Source organism: Belonocnema kinseyi, chromosome 3 (genome assembly GCF_010883055.1).
Source record: "Belonocnema kinseyi isolate 2016_QV_RU_SX_M_011 chromosome 3, B_treatae_v1, whole genome shotgun sequence".
Taxonomy (NCBI): Eukaryota; Metazoa; Arthropoda; class Insecta; order Hymenoptera; family Cynipidae; genus Belonocnema; species Belonocnema kinseyi.
The window spans coordinates 141003705-141024039 of NC_046659.1; the positions used below are offsets into that span (position 1 = coordinate 141003705).

The window sequence follows — 20335 nt, forward strand, 5'->3', positions numbered from 1 at the left end:
TGGGATACCAGGCGACCTCTCAGAGTACGCAGCCTTATCCTTGCATGCGGGGCTCTACAAGGATGGACGAACCCCTTTCCCTAGCTTCTCGTGGGAACAACACTAAACATAGTTGTAGTAAGTGCGGTTCAAAACAACAGAACGCGCAGGGCTCCCGACAATGGATCGGCCAACAATGCCGACCAATATAGAGCTGGGAGAGCTAATGAAAATGGATTCAATGCGATGGATCGCCCGGATCTCGCAACATTTGGGTGGACGGAGCGACTGAATCACGACTTGCTAGAGTGCTACGATGCGAGTGTGGCCCCTGAACGGGGTTACATGGCACGGCGGCATGCTCTGTGGTGTGAGAAACACCCGGAGCTATCGAACTTTTCGCAGCAACGTCTGCGAAACCATGCTGAACTACTTTGTAAAAGGGGCTATGTAAGCGGAACGCCTACTCTACGACAGCTAGAACAAGCCAGCAACAGAGAAAGAGAGGCGACACTAAAACCAACCGCGGGCAGGCATCCAATAGTTGAAGAGCGATGCTTTACGACCCGGAGAAACATCAACACCAAGGTTTCTCTCAAGCCTAAAGATCTGGCTGAAATGGATGACGAGCTTCATGGACATTTTTCCGGAGAATAAGACCCCTGGGCTATCAATTATTGTGTGTATAATGCAGCGAGAGGTTTGGTTGATGCGAACCGTAAAACAAAACCAACAACTGATCATAAGACCAAAAGACGAATGCATCAACTTGCCATAAAGATAGGCTGGGCAAGACAGTACGCGTCCCGCATTCAGTGTGTGATTGACTACATCACATCTGGCAGGAATTTTACCGCCAAGGTTCGAAAGTTCGCGCGCGAACTCCGGATCCGTTATCACACACTTAACAAGTCAAAGCTGCTGACGATCAGACAGCATATTGATAAAAAGAGATATTTCGGGTTTCACTCGTGTAAAAAACTACGAATTGTTTGCCGACGTTTCGTGAACATTGCAGTTCACATCTTCAGGGCTGACCTGAAAGTGAGGAATCAGGTCATGATGTTCTATGTACTACGATGCCTGTGATTGGCCAGAGCGCCCCACCGTGGGGACTGATCCAACTTAATTGGCCAATCAAGTCTTTTTTTAAAAATCCGGGAGAACGGAAGGCCAAATCGGATTGGTATGATATCCATTGTCCCTATTGATGTTATTAGGGTGTTTTAAGATTTCGATTGCTTCTCTATGTTTTCTTGGAAATTTGTTGTGTGCTTTTGCAATGACTGTTGTTTCATCAAATAAAATGTTATGACCTGTTTCGATATGATGTTCAGCTAGTGCTGATTGCGTGAAGTGTTTTAGCCTGGCTTTACTTTCATGTTCCTTCATACGTTGGCTCACCGCTCTCCCGGTTTCTCCAATATAGACTTTGCCACAAGAACAAGGCATTTTATATACTCCTGGATCACTGAAGGGTGCCTTTTTATCTGGTTCGACCAGTCCCCACGGGGGGGGGCGCTCTGGCCAATCACAGGCATCGTAGAAAGTATACCTAAGAACATCATGACCTGATTCCTCAGTTTCAGGTCAGCCCTGAAGATGTGAACTGCAATGTTCACGAAACGTCGGCAAACAATTCGTAGTTTTTTACACGAGTGAAACCCGAAATATCTCTTTTTATCAAAATGAATCATCGTGAAAGCATAAAATCTATAGACAGCATATTGTTGAAAGAATACGGATACTATTTGACGCTAAGAGAAGTCTAGAGCGAAGGGAGAGGTGGGTCAGAGAAAATCAACAGTTTCTCTCTGATCCATCTCGACTCTTCCAAGACACTCCAGTTACTGTCGAACACCCACCCAAACCAGAGAAGGTCGAAGTATTTTGGATAGAAGTCTACGAAGTTCAGCATAGACTGGACGAAGTTGATAGAAGCGCCATACGACACCTTTGCGCTGGAGAGACTTATACATACCTGGGCGTGCCACAGTGCTGCATTCAGAATGTGACAGCTATAATGGATACTCTCCGAAGCATATACAAACGTCTCATCCGACAGATTTGGTCTTCCGAACTGTCGGCGAGGAACAAAGTATCTGCAACGAACATGCTTGCCATCCCGGTACTACTCTATTCATTTGGAGTAGTTCCATGGACGAAGAACGAGCTCAGATCTCTTGATATCGGAACAAGAAAGGTTATGCACATGAACAAAAGCAGGCATCTTAAGTCTTCCGTTCCGCGACTGTACATCTCACGCCGTCAAGGGGGTCGCGGAATATTGAGTCTTGAATGTCTTCACAATAGGATTATTAAGGGTACAGCACATAGAGTTGCAAATGGATGAGACCCTCTTCTTGAAATGATCAGGAATCACGAAGAAGTGGGCAAAGGAGCGTTTCTGTAGAAAGCAGCGGAGGAGGCTGCTGAAGCACTCGGGCTTGACTTCAGTATTAGGGGTGAGCAAAATGCATCAAATCTTATCTATCGCGAGTGCTCACTCCTGAAAGCCCGGATTAAGAAAGCACAAGAGAAAAACTTTCGTGAACAGCTCCTCGATAAGAGGATGCACGGTATCTTCCACAGAAATGTGAAGGAGCAGTCAATGTCTTGTGAGCTAACGTTTGCTTTCCTTAAATCGCCCGGATTGAAGTCTGGTACGTAGGGTTTCATTTTTGCATGCCAAGACGGTGTCATTTCCACCTAACATACCGTCGCCACATTTTGAGCCAAGACATTCCCGATTATAGCTGCAGGCCGTGCCATGCACACCCCGAGCATTTAGCTCACATACTATCTAGTTGTCCAACTCACGCGGGAACGACCTACATTCAAAGGCACAATGCGGCACTAAGAGTGCTTTATTACCATCTCTGTCACTCCTACGGCATTAACCTTAATGTGGCTCCTCTAAATGCTCCTAGGGAAATTGAGTCAATTGTCGAGAATGGGAAGTGCCGCATGTACTGGAACTTTATATTCTCGACAATTGTTTCTGTTGCTCACTCGAGGCCTGACATGGTTCTTCTTGACTTCGAGAAGCGAACCATGTTCGTTATCGAATTTTCGGCACCAGCTGACAAAAACATCATAACTAAGGTGAATGAAAAGAAAGAGAGGTATCGAGACCTTATAAGGGAGTTGAAACGATTGTACCCGGAATACCTATCTCACGGTCGTGAGACGTGGTTGTGGCTGAAATTTTACCGCGATTTCGCTGGAAGCGGGTGCAATTTTCCAGATTAGCACCCGCTCCCTGCGAAATCCTGCGGTTGTCCTAATGTGTGAAATTGTTGAATTAAAAAATGTAATTTTTGGATTTTCGTGCGTTATTTGGCCTGAAAAGTTCATTTTCGTGTGTTTTTTTTTTTTTTTTTGAATTTTTTTAACGCTATAACTCCGGTAAAAATAGATGCTTGGCTGTTATATTCCTAATTGTAGAGACTTATAGAGAATTAGTTTATACACATAAAGGCTCTAATGCGCCTTCTGTTTCTCCTAGCTTGAGTAGTTATAGGGAAATTGTGGGTCTTTCTCATATTATATAGATTTCTACGAGCAAAAACAACAAAATTACCATCTTCTTTGTAGATTTGCGTGTTAAATCCAAATTGGAATACCAAATTCGTCGGCGTTGTTCCATTTTCTCTCTGAATGCAAAAAGTATGGAAAAACCTAAGGATTTTCTGGTCACACAGGCCCACCAAAAAAACGTTTCTGCGCCGAAAAAGTGACTGATATCGCAAGCAAAATGGCAAAGGATATAAGACTTCTGATATTTTTTCCGTATAACTCTATGTAATCTGAGAAAGACTTTCAATCTTTCTAGAATCACCCCAGATAGGGGAAAGAGAAGGCAAACTAGGAAATTTCTGTGTGCCAGATTCGGATTCAGCGGCTCGAAATCCATAAGAGTGTATTTTAAAGTTTATAAATTTTCCTACGTTTAAAATAAAAAAGGACTAAGGTAAATGACCTTTAAAATTGTTAATTGTAATTATAAATTAATTTTTAATAGACTAGTAATATTTTTATTTTTTTATTTATTGAAGTTAGGATTATATAATAATTACTGATTATTGAAAGTTTGGATATTGTTTGTAAATTTATATGAAATTAGATCAAATGAATATTATATAAAAATATTAATAAATTTTTTACTTATTAAACTTAATTTCATATTTTTTTATTCATATGAATAGGGTAAGAGCACCAAACCTTGGCACCTTAGCCCTGTTATTGGCATGCCAAAAACTGAAGTGCATTTCTTTTATTTTGGATACACACTGCATTGCACTGAATAATTAACATATGCATTGTATGTAAAAATGATATAATTAGATTAATTGAGAGGAAATCGTGCTAAAAACATTGATTATTTACCAAATCAGAAAATTATGATCATAATAATTGATATTATTTACTTTTATTTAATGATCTATATTTTTGTAAAAATTATGATTATTTTAATTATTATTATTAAAATTATATTACTAATATCATGTTTTATCTAAACTATTGAAATATATAAAAATAAAAATGTTTTAAATGATTTAATAATTAAGTTAGACGCTTATTATAAAAAAGTATTTCTTTATAAAATAAACTTAAAAGGGTCTTGTAATTCAATAAAATTATAAAGAACAATTGACCTAAATTTCAGTTATAGTATTACAAATGAGAATCGTTTGATATTGGGATTACAATTGTATTAAAATTCACTGGAGCTCTGGTTAGAATTTTGGAACCTTTCAGAGCTTCATAATCGAAAAATCAATGATTGAAAATAATATTTGATTCTGACATATAAAGAATGTTTTCCGAAATCCACATCTGCTACGAACAGTATCATTCAGAGCCTATAAGATTAAAAAAAAATTATTTATACCTTAAGTTTATGGCTGACGCCATAAACGTCCTAAATTTAATAAATTTCCCTGCTTACTATCACATTTTCATGATTTTTTTATATAATAAAAAAATTCCTTAATTTTGAACTAATATGTTTTGTTAATCCCATTCCATCATTATGAATTGTAATTAACAAGTTAGCATGGCGCCTAAGAATTAGTATCGATTTTTTCAGTGTTAGATTCCCCCGGCTTTTTTCCTAGATTAATAAATATGTTGTCTTCAAAATTTGGGAAATGATAGCGAACATGCTAACGGACGTACCCGCACACTTTTTTTGTGTTTTTTTCTCAACAAAAGTTTGATATTGCTAACAACGTGTTTGTCTATTTCGAGGTTATCGGAAAGGCAGAGATGAAAAACGACGTAACCTTAACATAATGCACATGCATAATATTTTTATTTAGCAGAATTAATTTTTTTGTTATTATCCCTAAATAAGTGTCCAGGGACGTCCGTTATGATATTTTATAGCATCTCCGAATTCAGTTTTTAAAAATTTTCATATGTGCGGGAAAAAAGCCGAGGGAACTGTACCCGATTGACTACACGACCAAGTATCATATAACCCTTAACAGTTGAAAATACTCTATGCAAGATTGATGTCTGCTCCATCAGTTATTTCTAATGAGAGTTCATCAGTACGCCCAGTCGTATTTCAAACGGCGCCCGTTATTGCAGCAGACGACAGTGGTGGGAATGTGAAGATAAACTCGGGCTCCACAGGTAATCTTTCAGAACGTGTGTTTTGGTTGTCTAATATACACTGTTCCAATGATTTTGCACCTTACCTACTTATGAAATACAACAAAGAAAATTAATTTCGAAAAAAATGTCAGTTCAGATGTTTAGACTGATAAACTTTCATTTTCGACCGTGAATTTTTAGACGAGTTTCATTTTTCTATTTTGGCTACTTTGCATATAGAATTTTTTTTGCAAGCTCTTGAGTTGATCTTTCCACAGCTTTCAAGTTGAAAAATATTTTCTGAATCTTAGGTTGCGAAAATTTGTTGTAAAAGTTAATAAGAAAATTATAATTTTTCATCATTCCTAACACTTTTCTCATAAACAGCTAAACGAATATTAACAACTGTAGCGCCAACATTTTTATTCATGATTCTCGATTATAGAAATATGCTTTTGAATTTACAAAAATGAATTTTTTCATAAAAACCTCTTTTGTTTATAAACCATTTGAGATTTTTTCTACTCCTTACAATTTTTTCATCTCATTTTGTTTGGAAAAATTATCGTATTTCTTCCAGCAATTCGCTTCAAAAGTAAAGTAGAACAACGTGAGATGAAAAATTGTTTATTAGTAAAAGCAACTCAATATCTTTATCAAGAAACTTCAAAATTCACGATTAATTACAATGCAGTGAACAAATTTTAAATCCAAAGTAATGCACACTTGTGCGCAACTCTCGAAGAGGGTGGGGGTATAGGGGAGAACATTCCAAACGCTCCTTTAGAGTTGGGAGGCTCGTATCTGTGGAACGCTCGTTACTTCGAAGCTCGTACTTTCGGAGTCCGAGCATTACGCACATCCAGTCGTGTCAAGATGTATCTTCTGCGTGGACACCGTATTATATGGAGGGAGATTTCGGGACCTTTATGACCAAAAGATGTTTTCATGTGTTCATGACTGCATCAAAAGTAAAATACTTTTAAAAATTTGAAGAATAAAACAACGTGAGTATTTATAATTGAATATGGAATATGTAGAATAGTAAAAACATTAAATGTCGACGAGGACAACTATTTGGCTGAGAAAAGGTTCAATTTAAAGTTTTTGAATTTCTAAGACTTATGAATTATGCGTTTGTAATGAAAATTTTGTAAAATTTCATGTATATAATAATTATTAATAAATAATCATTAAACCATTTATTAATAAAAAATAAGGAAATAATAATAATAAAATGTTTATAGATTAGAAATCGAAATTTTTTTATAGGTTACAAAATAGTCAACTGTTGCGTATTGTTGCATACGTCAAAATCTCATTGAGAAAGTGTCATTTTAACGATTCAATTTTTGCATTTCTATTTTGTTTCTAGTTTTCAAATATTTGAGGATTCAAATCCACGTTTTTCCAGCGTACGTGCCCGCTAGCGCGTACATTTTTTCACCCTGACTCAAATGCGACAATAAGAAGTTCGGGACTACATGGCCAGCTCTTCTTATAGGGTCTCTAGTCTCCGTAACCCCACCAGGCGGTGGTCACTCACAATGGCGGGAGTGTCTGAACATACTCGTACTTTGGCCCCCTTAGGAGTATACATCAGATGACGCAGCGATTGCGCTCCTCGCACCTCACTCCGCTAGTCTAAGTTCAAAATTTCCAAAATGTTCAACAGTAACCACGGTAACTGTCGTTGTTGTTTTTACCGGCAACATACTTCACAAATAGTTTCACAATATTCTTTCTTCATAAAAACTCATTTTTGATATAGAAAATAGTCAAAAAATAATTAGAAATGCATAAATAATTATTCTGACAATTATTTATGTATTTCGACTTGTTTTTATATTTTTTTCTGCAATTTATTTAATTATTAAGTCTATTATCTGAAAAGTATCTGGGTATTATCGCGATTATCTGAACGGTCATCTATTATCTTATCTGAGGGATATGAGTATACGCTAGATGGCTCCAACGTCGACTTTGTCGCAACACATCTAAAGAATTGAGTGACAACCGCCTGAACCCCACTAAGCCACTCAGCGGAGTGGAACCAGTGAGCGAGTCTCCGATCTATGTAAACAACCTGTGGTTGATTAGGTAAAGGAAACTAGTGAGTCTTCCCTAACTCGAATTCATTCTCAGTCAGTGGTCGGTTTTACACCGACGAGCGAAAGGTTAGTTACACGCGCGTAGTACTGTTGGGGGAGCGAAAATTTTGCCTCGAAAACAGTGTGGAAGAAGTGTTGCCAACTCATATAATTAAAATAGGCCAGCTGATCTAAACTGTCGGTAACGTTGGTCATCAAAATTAAAGTTGGCAACTCTTCTTTCACATTTTCGGGACGAAAATTTGGCCTGTCCACTGAGGGGAAATTGAGTCGACACTGCTCAAGAGCCAGATGAGATTTTAACACCACCACCGACCTGCACTCGCAGCTAGAAAGGCATCTTGGTGGTTCGTGGCAAATTTAAAATGTGATCTTTTTATTTTAAAGCCGTAAAATGCAACTCGAACAAAAAAGAAATGTTTACTCTTATCCTGCTCTGAAAATTTATGTCTTTTTATGGCAGTAATATCGTTTTATCAATGTTGCAACAATTTCAAAATATTCACTGATAGAAATAGTATCATTGATTTATTCGTACCGTCGTAGGTTAGAAAATTATGAATATATCCATTGTAGAACACGCGTACTTCACTCATAAAAGGTGCGAAATGCACTTACTAAAATATTGTTAATACAACTTATCCATATTTTTGATACAAAATTATAATATACGTATCGCTATTAAATGAAATGTGTAATCCTATTAAAATGTTGTCTAAGCGATACAATACATCTAGTCATTAATATTGTTGTGCCGCTGATTCAATTCTATCAGTCTGAATAGGTATTAAATGTCCGCTATAGTGACCGAGGACACTTAACTAATATTTTCACAATCATTTATATCTATAAGAACTTGCGGATCAAAGGTTTTATGATTTTTGCATTTCAAAACAACAATTTTCAAAAAGTCTTGAAATTGTATTTTTCTGAAAATGGTCTTCTGACGTCACTCCACTTGGAATCGAACCGCAGAACTTCCGATTGCCCGTTAGGTGCTTTCCCAATTAACCTATTAGATGGATCGAAAGAAAAATCCTTTTTCAGAAATATACGCTATCTCAAGCCAGGTGTTACATTTATGATACCAATCAATTAAGGCAATTTGTAATATCGGCAGAGTAGTTACTATCTATCAGTTTAAATGACTCTCCACAACCTCCCGTGTGGCAATAACCCCATTTGGCCCTATTGCAAGTCGGGCACTAATCGGGGGCTAGTCGGGTTATTAATTTTGACAAAGTACCCAGTCGGAGACTAGTTGGATTTTTTGTTGTCAAAATTTCAGTCAGGGCCTGGTCGGTGGTTGGTCAGGGGCTGGTCGGGCCTTTTTGTGCTCGGCTGCCATCATCGCGCCAATGGCGGAATGATAACTATGGCTTGCACTTGGAAGCCAAGGTTTGGCTGCCATTATCGGCCCAACACTGGGTACCAATATCGGACCAACCTGGATGAATATCGTTAAAATATTATTCATAATTTCAAGAATTGAAACTTCATTTAAACATTTTCGTTAATTTTAACGACTACTGCTATAGTCTAAGGATATGACAAAAAAGGTATTGAAAAAATAAATATTTATGTATTGCGAGTACTTTGAATATGAATATTAATGGTCTTGTTTAGTTTAAATACATATATTACAATTTGAACATTATATTACAAATAAAATTTCTAACGCTACGGGGTATCGAACCTATGTCTATATACTTAAATCTATCGCCTGGCAGTCGGGAGTGCTAACCACTTCGCTAAACCGACAAGTTGAAACACTGTGAAAAAGTCATCCTCATAAGCTACAGTTCAGAAAAGTTAATGTAAATATAAAATACATGAACGATTCAAAATTTTTAATGACAGAAATTAGAAATTTTATCATAAACTTCGACGATTTTTCAACAACAAAATTTTTATCTTTCGTGTAAGGTTGGTATGTTAGGTGCTAAAAGTGAGACTCCGCGCAATAAAGTGCCGTTGCTGGGCCGAGCATCGGTGGAGGATAGGAAAATATAAATAGCCAATATAGGCTGCCAGAACTGGCGCAACATTGGGCCGATAAATTTCCGATATTGGCCCAATATTGTTAGCCGAATTTCGGCTGCCAAAATTGGACCAACACTGGGCCGTGTATTCAGCTCCGGCAATTTGCACTTAGGATTTAGTGGGGAAAAATCCACATTTTCGTTGGGGAAAATGACTTTCCCCAAAATTTGGGGAAATTTTCCTGAAATTTCTTATAACTCACTAAAGAATTGGAGAAAATTCCCTAAAATTTAGGAAATTAGATAATACCTACAATTTTTGGGAAAATTTCCCTAAACTTAGAGTAACTTATACGACAGTTTTGGAATATTCCCTACAATTTAGGCAATTTAGTGATTCCCACTAAATTTAGGGAATCGTTCCAAAACTAATGTTTAATTTGCCGCGTAGATCAGGTAAATTTTCTAAAAAAGCTTAAGTGTTTCTGTATGGTCAGGAAATATTTTGCTCTAAAATATTCGATAAATTAGCACAATATTTTGAATAATTTTACAGTTTTTTGGAGAAAGGACTTATTAATGTTAAATTCATCTCGAAAATTTGTAATAAATAATTATTAAGTTAATAATATTATATGAAAACCAACTTTGAATGAAAACAACGATCAAAATATACAAAAAGACGTAATCTTATTTTTTGTAGTATTTTTTAGAAAATTGCGAATTTCTAGGAACATTTATAAATACCTTTGTATGGAATTTAAAAAAAAATCCATATCAGAAAAGATACATATAGATGTAGGTGAAAAGTGCCCGCCGGAAGTCATAAGATTCTAAATCCGCAAGGGCGCGACATGCCGCCTCCCGCGCAACAGAAATGACGCGTGGAGTGTTAAGGACAGCAGTCCACACGTAACAAAGCATAATTACCTGAAGCAGAGGCTACCATGGCCAATATGGCGGTTCTTTCAGAATGAAGCTCTTCCATTGCTGCGTTCCAGCTGAAGTAGTTTTTAAAAAATTATTATACCACAAATTTTAGAGGATTTTAGTTATATAAATTTATGCATGTTTAAGCGTAGGATATGTTCCCCATTAATTTTTGGAAATTGGCGTCAACACAATTTTGGGATAAATTCCCCAAGAAATTGTTTACAGTGGAATTACTTCGGAACAATTGTATTATCATATGACCCCTGCTAGTACCCGATCAGGCCCCGACTAGGAGAATTCGGGTCACCTGAATAGCCCCCGACAAATCTACCGTGACGCTACTGGTCGGGGACTAGTCAGCTGACCCGACTAGCCCCCGGCTTTAAATGGAGTCAACTGGTCGGTAACCAGACTAGTTCCCCATTTGAATTTCTACAAGGGCTGTGGAAATAGAAATCAAAACTATCTATCAATTTAAAAAAATTAGTTTTCATCTCGTCAATAATAAAGCGAATTATTTTCTGTTATTTGAATTTTTCACTTGATCTACAGTTTTGATTTCTATTTCCAGAGATTGTGGAGTGACATCCCCACTAATCGGTAGTGACTACTCTGCTAATAATAGAAATCTCTTAATTTAAAAAAGTCTAGAAATACATGCAAAATATAGAGGCATACGGGCAATGTTATTCCCTCGCTGGTCGGTCGGAGCCACTGATCTCTATGGCTGGAGAGGGGATTGCAATGCCACCGCACAGCCTCCTAATTATTCAGAGAAACACTGTGATTGGCTGAAATGTGTAGTTATTGGACGCATTGCGCAAAACTAAACGCAATTCTGCAATCATGGTACGCCACTTTCATCTGCGTACTATCTCCGGTGGACAATCCACGGTTGCGCCTGTATTTATGCGACTTTGGCCAGCCCTGCTGCCTCTTTGTTCGTAGCTCCAATTCTTGATGACGAATGATGCTCCAGAGAAAACTAATACTTCCTTAATTTCACTCTCGTCCATAAAATGTGGTGAATGTCGAAGAGAACCAAAAAAGACCCAAAAGAATTAGCATTAGTGACTATTATTCTCTCTCCTTATGATAAGCATATGAGATTTTAACTTACAAAAGAAAATGATGAAACATTTCAGGAAAAAAATATAAGAAATCAAATCGATTAAATCTCGAACTAGCCTCGTTTTCTCGCGGATATTTCCTTCAAGAGAGGAAGAGCTATTTTTAAATGAATGGAAACGAAAACAATCAAAAGTGATTTGAAAGGGAAACCTGCAACATCCCACTGTATAACACAAGTATTAAAAGATGATTTCGTTTTATAATCCTAATTCCTTGATATATCTTGTGTTTTAAAAGAAAATTTTCTACAAAAATGTGCATTCTCTCAAGAGCTGGCTGGAGCCTCTTGATTTAGGTTATTCGAAAAATTTGATAATAATATACACTAAAATGAAGGTGGGAGTTGTTAACTAATTGAAAATGTCTTGATAGCTTATTTACAACGAAATATTTGTTGATATTGCATATATATACATATACTACTACTTTATATAAGTATCACATTTGATTCACTGCTGTATTGTTCGAAGTACAGATAGGTAGGAAAAAGTTGCCTTTAGAAGCTGGGAAAACGAAAAAATGGAAAATATATATTTGTTATATGAACTAGTGGTGTGATATATGTAAAAAAATATACTGTACTTGCATAAAACTGGCGATCGACAAAATTACGAATTTGCCGGCTGTTATTGATATTGGTATATGCGCTCTTCGAATCAACATCATTATAGTTCTACAATCATCCGTTTTTAAATTATACCAAGGAAATGAATAAGCCTCATCCGCGATTGACAAACTCTGTAATGTCCCTCCGTATTACTAATTTTTGTATTTTATTTGGTAAAATGAACTAATAAATAGTCAACATTTTAGATGCATAGGTTGTTTTATACTTATTGTTATTATTTTGTTTCTACGCATCAAAGAAGCAGATGAATTCTATATTACCTTATTAATTATTTGGGATCGTCCATATATTACGTAAAACATTTTTCTTTTGTTTATATCGCTGTGTCCTTTTCAACTTGATAAAAATATTATTTTCGTCTTTATTCAAACAACAGAAAAACGTCTTACGTAATGTATGAACAATCCCTTTTCAGTAAAAAAATATAAAATGTTTCTCTCCCATCCCTATCACTCAAAAATTCTCCCTAAGATTTCAGTTTCTTATAGGAAAAGGACATAAATATTTGTTACACTTCATACTTATAAAACTTTTTTCTAACCTTTGAGCGCACGAGTTCGCCGATAGCGCAAAAAGCTCCAATCACCGCAATTTGATTATTAAGGATTATAATAAGTTTCAAAACTGTTTTGCGGTTAGTCTCTAGCATCTATAAAAAAAATAAGTTTTTCAAATGTAGATCTTGTCAAGAAGGATGTTTAGTAAGTACAGTGCGCTTTAAAATTTAGCAATTTATTAAAAGATGATTTCTAAAATCAAAAGAAATATTTTGTACTGTCTATTAATATTGTAATTAGTGACTTAATACCACGTAAAATTCTTTAAAACTCTGGCTGGTCTTTATCAAAGTGAAAACTATGCAAGAAATTCTTTTTCAAATTTGGTAACTGTATGATTTATAAATAAATTTGTATATTCTGATAATTCCGATACACAAATTATTAAATTCGTCCAAAATTTCATAGCTAAGTTTTCAACGGATTTCAATTTTTTGTTAAGAGCCCCTGAAACCGAAAGTTAAAATAGAAAAAAATCCTATTAAATTTGGACGATAGTGCAACTAAGCGAGAACCTGAAAGTCCTGTGCGAAAGTGATTTGATTTAATCTTATATTAATTATTATACAATTAGGATAATAACAATAATCAATTATACTTTACTGTCAAAATTTCATATGACGTGAAACTTATTTGTATCATACAAAACGTGAAATGAACAAGTACATTATTGGAATAAACTTGGTTGATCTTTTCCGCAAAGTCGATCATGTTCTGATGTTTGTCAATCAATAATTTTGCTGCGTTTTTTGTATTCGATGCCAAAGATTTATTCTGCGATTTTAATTTGTCTTCCACAAAGCGTTTTAATTCAAGTCGTACTATTTCAATCTTAGTACTAGTGTGTAAAATCTGAAATTAATTAATTCAACAATTTTAAACACAGTTCAACAAAATGTGACAAATTTGTTCGTCCCAGATTCAAATCCAACCTCCATTCTTTGCCTTCATTTAACGTCTTCGAGTTTTTTTTCTTTTGAGTAAAACATTTTTTTAAAAAGATCACAAATCTTACTATTAGTGAAAAACGTTTGAGCAGACGCTTGAGGCCAGACAAATATTCTACATCCACTTATAGCACGATTTGTGATATTTTGAAACAACTTTTGATACAGAAAAGATAGAAAGTGTAGGCTATAAAGTAGTATGTTGATCAGAATTCAGCATGGAAAACTTCAGTAGTTTCTCTTGCTGAATTCAAATCAAAATATTATTTTTTAGCCACACTTTCCATGGTTCACTGAGTCGATATTTGTTTTCAAAAATCACAAATCACATAGGTCACATTTGGGTTACCAAGTATATTTAAAATTCTTACCATCGCTAAGAAGAATGAATCCAAAGCACCGCATAAGGTTGCACTAAGGCCAAGTATAAGAAGCTGTAGAAGGCACAATACCTCAAAAATTGGAGAGATTTTGCTAGGAAATGGAAATCTTGATGGAAGTGGAAATTTTCTATCTTCGACAGATTCAGCTAAGCATGATCGAACAAAAGTACCAATATAAGTGCAAAGGCTGAGAACGTTAATAGTACTGGATGCCATATAGATCTTATGAGAAATGTTAACGTATTTCTTCATTATTATTCTCTCTTCAGGATTCTTGATGCTACACCAATCATAAAGCATCTCGCTCAAAATCTCCTTCGCACACCTATGAAAGATTAGTCATAAAAATATAAGGTAATAAAAAAGTGAATTTTATTCTAAACTTTTACAACAAAAAAATAGTGAAATAGTTTGCGTATTGAATGATGTAGAAATAGTAAAATACATCACCCTCGCTGCAGCCAGAAGATAGTCGTTTTGAGGAAAACTAGTGAAATTATCAAGGAATGACTAATAGTGTGTACGAACATTTTTAAATTTTCTATAACCAAACACGCATCACCAATTTCTGCAATGAAACTCAAAAGCATAAGGATAGCATATGAAGGAAATAGGAATGCATTGCTTGTGCCGGGCCAAGCGCTTATGAACCGTAAAAAGTTCTCCATAGGGCGAGAAATAATTTGATTTGTCCAGAGCATTGTGTCTAAACTGCGAGGAAATTCTCTCTTGTAGTGATAGAAGGGACATACTATATGAATATTTTTTTTCTATTCCTATAGCCACGCAAAGCCTAAACTTACAACGAATATCCATTTTGTAGGGCATGCATTTTTAACAATTTCATGCTGTCCGGTTTCTGAATTAGTAAGGACTTTTCCACCGATAAGGGGACATTTCTGCGATTGCGCACAACAATTTTATATGAAGTGTATGCGTCATTCGTTTTTCGCAATGCGAACTGTAAAGAGCAGTGGAGATGATAACTTCAGTATATATTGTTGAAGTGATAATCAGAGCAACATTTTTCTTTATTTTTTTGTTGGCATTTAAATTTTTTCGGTTTATATTAATTACAATAAGTGTAAAAATAATCCAATGTGATATGGAGAAGTACGGTCTTCTTTTATAATTATAATTTTTGTGTATAATGGCAAAACTTTTTATGTAAGCCATTTACGCTATTTTTAAGTCAAAATAACAATTATACTTGCTTATCAAAGCCATAAATATCACAGTTATAATTTGATCATTAGTAATTTTTTGTTCACAAACACGATGTCACAATTATGATATTCGCTATTTATTTTAACATAACTCATTTTGGACTCTAACTTTAATTTTACTTTTAATTTTACTTTTAGCCAAACAAGTAACGTTTATTTAACAATTATATTTTAAGCTTCCACTTCAAAGATATAACTCCATGATGGTCAAAAAATGTAGTCAGGGTGATGTCACTGAGTGTCATTTAAACAGGTGTTCATTAGAGTCGCCCCCTCAATCCAGAAAAACAGGTTTTTACGAATGTGTCTGTCTGTTTGTCTCTCTATACAAGAAGATTATAATATTAACTTTTTGGATTTTCCTGAAGAATCGAAAATATATATTTTGACAGCATTACAAATTATGAAAAATAAAAGATTCCACTTCACGATCAAATTTATTTCATTCGTAAAATATCGATGCGTAGTTTTTATTTTAATTGTGAAAAATAGCATTGAAAATAAAAAATTTAATATAATTCGTTGGAAAAACGAAGCAAGGAATAAAAAAGCCCGCCGCGCGAGGATCTTGCCAGAGGGCACAAAATTCGGCGACGTCTTTACGACATCGTCACGACATCTTTACGACATCCTATATCCATATCGTTACAGCGATACATCTACTAAACATAACACTTACTGATCTCTTAAAATCAAAAATTGCTTATTTTTGAAAATTATTTAACTTGTTGAATTTTTGACTAATTGAATAATTTCATTAAAATAGTTTCGAAATATTTTTTGTATACAAAAGAAATTTAAATTTACATTTTTTAATCCATGGAAAAAGAATATTTTCTCCATTTCTTGAAAATGTTCAAAATGTTGAAAAGCATATTACAGACAGAAACCGACAAAATGTTATGATCTTCGGACATTGTGAGAGCCGAAACGCAAAGATTTGTTTAAAACCAGAGATCGAAAATTTGGACTATTATAATACACTTGCATGAATGATAATGTAAAAACCCTAAGACTCTGCCTCGAGGAAACTCGTTTATATTTTGACTTTTTCCAATATTTGGTCGCCATTTAGGATAAAAAATCTTGAATTTTTAATTTCTATTTGAAAATCGCTGTTAGCAATCCGAAAAACCTCCTAGTATCGGGTTTGAAAAAATTCTCGTTAATTTCAAAAGTTTCAAGAATCTGAAACTTTCGAGGAGTTCGAAACTTTCAAGTAGCTCGAAAGTATTTGAGTACTCGAAAGTTTCGAGTTCTAGAATGTTTTGAGTTCTCGAAGACATCCGATTACTCGGAAAGTTTCGAGCTTTCTGGAAAGCTCGATCTCGACTCGGCTCGACTCAACTCGAAACCGGATTGAGCTCAGCTCGACTCGACTCGAAAGATAACAAACTCAACTCGACTCGTTCGAACTTCGAGTTTTTTGCATACCCCTGGACAAAAATTTCTAAAACTCATAACAAAATTTGTTCAAATTTTGAAACAGCTATAAGTTTTAAAATTGTTGTCAAATCGAACAACTTAACTGAGATAGTTCTTGAATATATTTCATATATCATAAAGAATTTAAATGAAATATTATAATTTACCAGAAAAATATTTTTTTCTATTTTTCTGAACATTTTCAAAATATTCCAAAATATCTAACTTTTCTAATTTTCATCGAAATTAAAAATTTTATTTAAATAATTTGCGATTCTTCTACCCATCTATAATAAACTTTGACAAAAATTTCTATAAGTTCGTTAAGCAGACATTTCCAACCAAAATGAGAAAACTTAAAACATTTTCAAAATTTGCCAACAAAGTTTTTTCAAATTTTAAAAATTGTTATTTATATATATTTCTGAGAGACTACCAATTTGATTTGAATCTGGGAAATTTCTAAAAAAAAGCTTTTTTAATTGGTGAAGAAATATTAATCCAAATTTCTACTAGATATAAAATATATGTATTTCGAAACTATTTTTATGAATTTTCTTAATTAGACAAAAGTTCAAAAAGTTGAATCATTTTCAAAAATATGTAATATTTGTTTTCAAGAGATCCGTAAGTTTAAAGCGTTGTTTTTAGTATATTTGAATAAGATTTACAAATTATTTTGATGAAGTTTTTCAATTGGACATAAATTATCAAGCGAAAAGTGACAGTTTCGTAATGAGAATATATTCGCCAAAGTCGTAGGTGCTTTGAAAAAATTTCAGTCACAATTTATAGCTGTAATTCCTCTGAAGTTTAATTCACAGTTTTTGATTTAAGTTATTAAATTTATGATATTTGAGAAAATGTAACTAAAGTATAAGCATTAAACGTACGAAAACGAGTGCGAGATCGTACCCGCACGCCCAAGGAGCCGTCAAAACTCGGCGCGAAGCGCCGCGCGCAAAGCGCGCCATGAGGACGTACCCGCAAAGCGGGCATAAGTTTTGTATTGGATGCGCCCTTTTTTTTAGTTACAAAAATTAGAAAATGAAAATATTTTTGTTTTAATACCAATGCATATTATAAATTGTCAGAATTTAAACTTATTGGAATGATATCTTTTTCCGGGAAGCTCAGAATAAAAACGACTGTAAAATTTTGCAATATCTGCATAAGCAATTTTAGGTACGGGTACAGAAATAAATATAATATACACTTCAAAGAATAGTGTTGAACATCATGTAGAAAAGTTCACATTTCGGACAAAATCGAGTGCGAAGCACGAGGCTCGTGATGAGAATGTGTTCCTTAAAGCTGAAAGTATGTGAAATTTGTATGCGAGTCGTGAAAAAAATGTATTTGATCAAAGCGATATGTTTTTAATCAGTTATAATAGAAAAAAATATTTTTAATCATTTCTTTTTTAATAAAACACCCAAATATTCAAACAAGTTTAAATTGTTTAACAAATTTTAGTTTCTTGGAAACAATTTAGTTTTGCCATTTTTACACGGATTGGAATATTTTAGACCCTAATTTCATTTCTAAGAATAGTCTGTCTCGAATTTTTAAGCTGAAGTAAATTGCTTAAGCAATTTATTTTCTCGACTTTTTTTCCTTCCCACCAAAAAAAGTTATAGTTATTATATATATATATATATATAAATTCCTGGAACAATGGGGATTTTTTATTTCATAGGGGAAATCTTCATTAATCAGAATCAATAAAAACCATAAAATTGGTTTTTCGGTCCTAAGGCTGATTTTTACGTCCCACGTCATATATATATATATATATATACGAAAAGTTTTATTATTTCAGTCATCTTGCAAGCTATATGGATACAAATGCAATAGCAGTCTGCAGCTAATAAAATCAATGAATGTAACTTTTTTCAATATAAAACTATATGTTCCCGTATGACGTGAGCTCTGATCGCAAGGGTATGAATTTTTTATCAGATCAAGTTTAATTTTACCATCTCAGTAATTTTTTCTGTGAGAGGTAAAAACTATATGCACATGCGCATAGCCCCATTTTCTTGACTGAACATCATTCCTACTGCAGACACCGTAGACGTCAAAGAACTATAGAATCATTCAAGAATAAAAAAAATATCAACAAAGGATAAACTGATATATAAACCTTAATGGAAAAACATATTGTTTATGGAAGCTAATAAAAGACAATTGACTAGGACGAAAAGTAAGTTGAAAAGTGAACTATTTAATTAAAAATACATCACATTTTAAGCATTTTAGTATCATTATGTAAAATTGTTATCTTATTTTGGAATTTGTTATTTAACCAAATTAAATTTCAATTCGTTAGTTTATTGAAACATTCGCTTTGAATTATTGTTTTTAATTTATAAAATTGAAACAAATCATTCTATTCGGTCTTGTTGTTTTGTAGGCCGGACAGTGTATCGGGAGAAAAATATGCCTCTAGATAAATCAGTCGAGACTTCATAATATTTATTTGATTCTCAAAATTTTTTTTCAATAAAAGACAATGAACTTGCGCATCGATCTCCTTAAGTTTATTTTTAAATGCGGCTTTTAAAAAGTTCTATTTAAAAAACATCACGTACCCAAAATGGCTTTTTGAAAAAGCAAAACTTTGTTAAACAAATGCTTACGCGATAAAAATTAAATTTAAATTGGATAGAATTAACCGATATTAAGTGAGTTTTGATTTATTTTATAAACAAATGCACATATTGGCGTATCAAATTTTATATTAAATTTTATTATTTATCTTATTTTCGAAAAACTATTTCTTTATTAAAGTTTTTGACGACTTGAATTCTTGCTGAAATTAGATTCTAAAAAAATGTGAACATTCAAATAGTTTTCACTTTATGTACTTTTTTAAAAGTTTTACTTTAATTTATGAAATTTTAATTTATTAGAAACCTTTTATACTAATTTCACAGAATTAAAAACATTTAAATATATATATTTTTTTTTAATAAAAAATAAACTTTTATTATACAAATAACAGCCAGTGTTCGACTATATATTCTTAAATTAATTATTAATTTATGTCAATTAATTGACCAAAATTATTTATTTCATATATTTATTTTACTTCAGAATAATAATTAAATAATTTGAACTGAGGTATTTTAAACATAAATAAACTTTTATTATACAATTTATAGTCATTATTAAATTACACAACCTTGAAATAAATAATCAATTTATGTCGCTTAATAGAAAATAATTAACATTCAATCTTTGTGTTATTTCATATGTTTAAGAAAATAATCAGCTAATAAATAATTATTCTGAAAAATAGAACATAGAACGCATTAAACTATAATTTGCATTCATACATTAAAATCATTTTGACTTCGCATTTTTTTCATTTTCAGTTTCATTGCTGAAATTACAACAAAAAAATGTAATTTAATTTTTTATTTC

General features: G+C 33.7%; 1 protein-coding gene across 1 annotated transcript; it reads right to left on the reverse strand.

Moving 5' to 3' along the window:
* Positions 1 to 12110: 12110 nt before the first annotated feature.
* On the reverse strand, positions 12111 to 14979 carry LOC117169539 (odorant receptor 82a-like). The gene is made up of 6 exons (XM_033355959.1): positions 14706 to 14979; positions 14244 to 14580; positions 13529 to 13777; positions 12910 to 13017; positions 12323 to 12478; positions 12111 to 12243 (listed from the first exon to the last, which is right to left on the reverse strand). The coding sequence occupies exons 1-6, from the start codon at positions 14954 to 14956 to the stop codon at positions 12190 to 12192; spliced, it is 1155 nt and encodes a 384-aa protein (XP_033211850.1). The 5' UTR covers positions 14957 to 14979; the 3' UTR covers positions 12111 to 12189.
* Positions 14980 to 20335: the final 5356 nt, after the last annotated feature.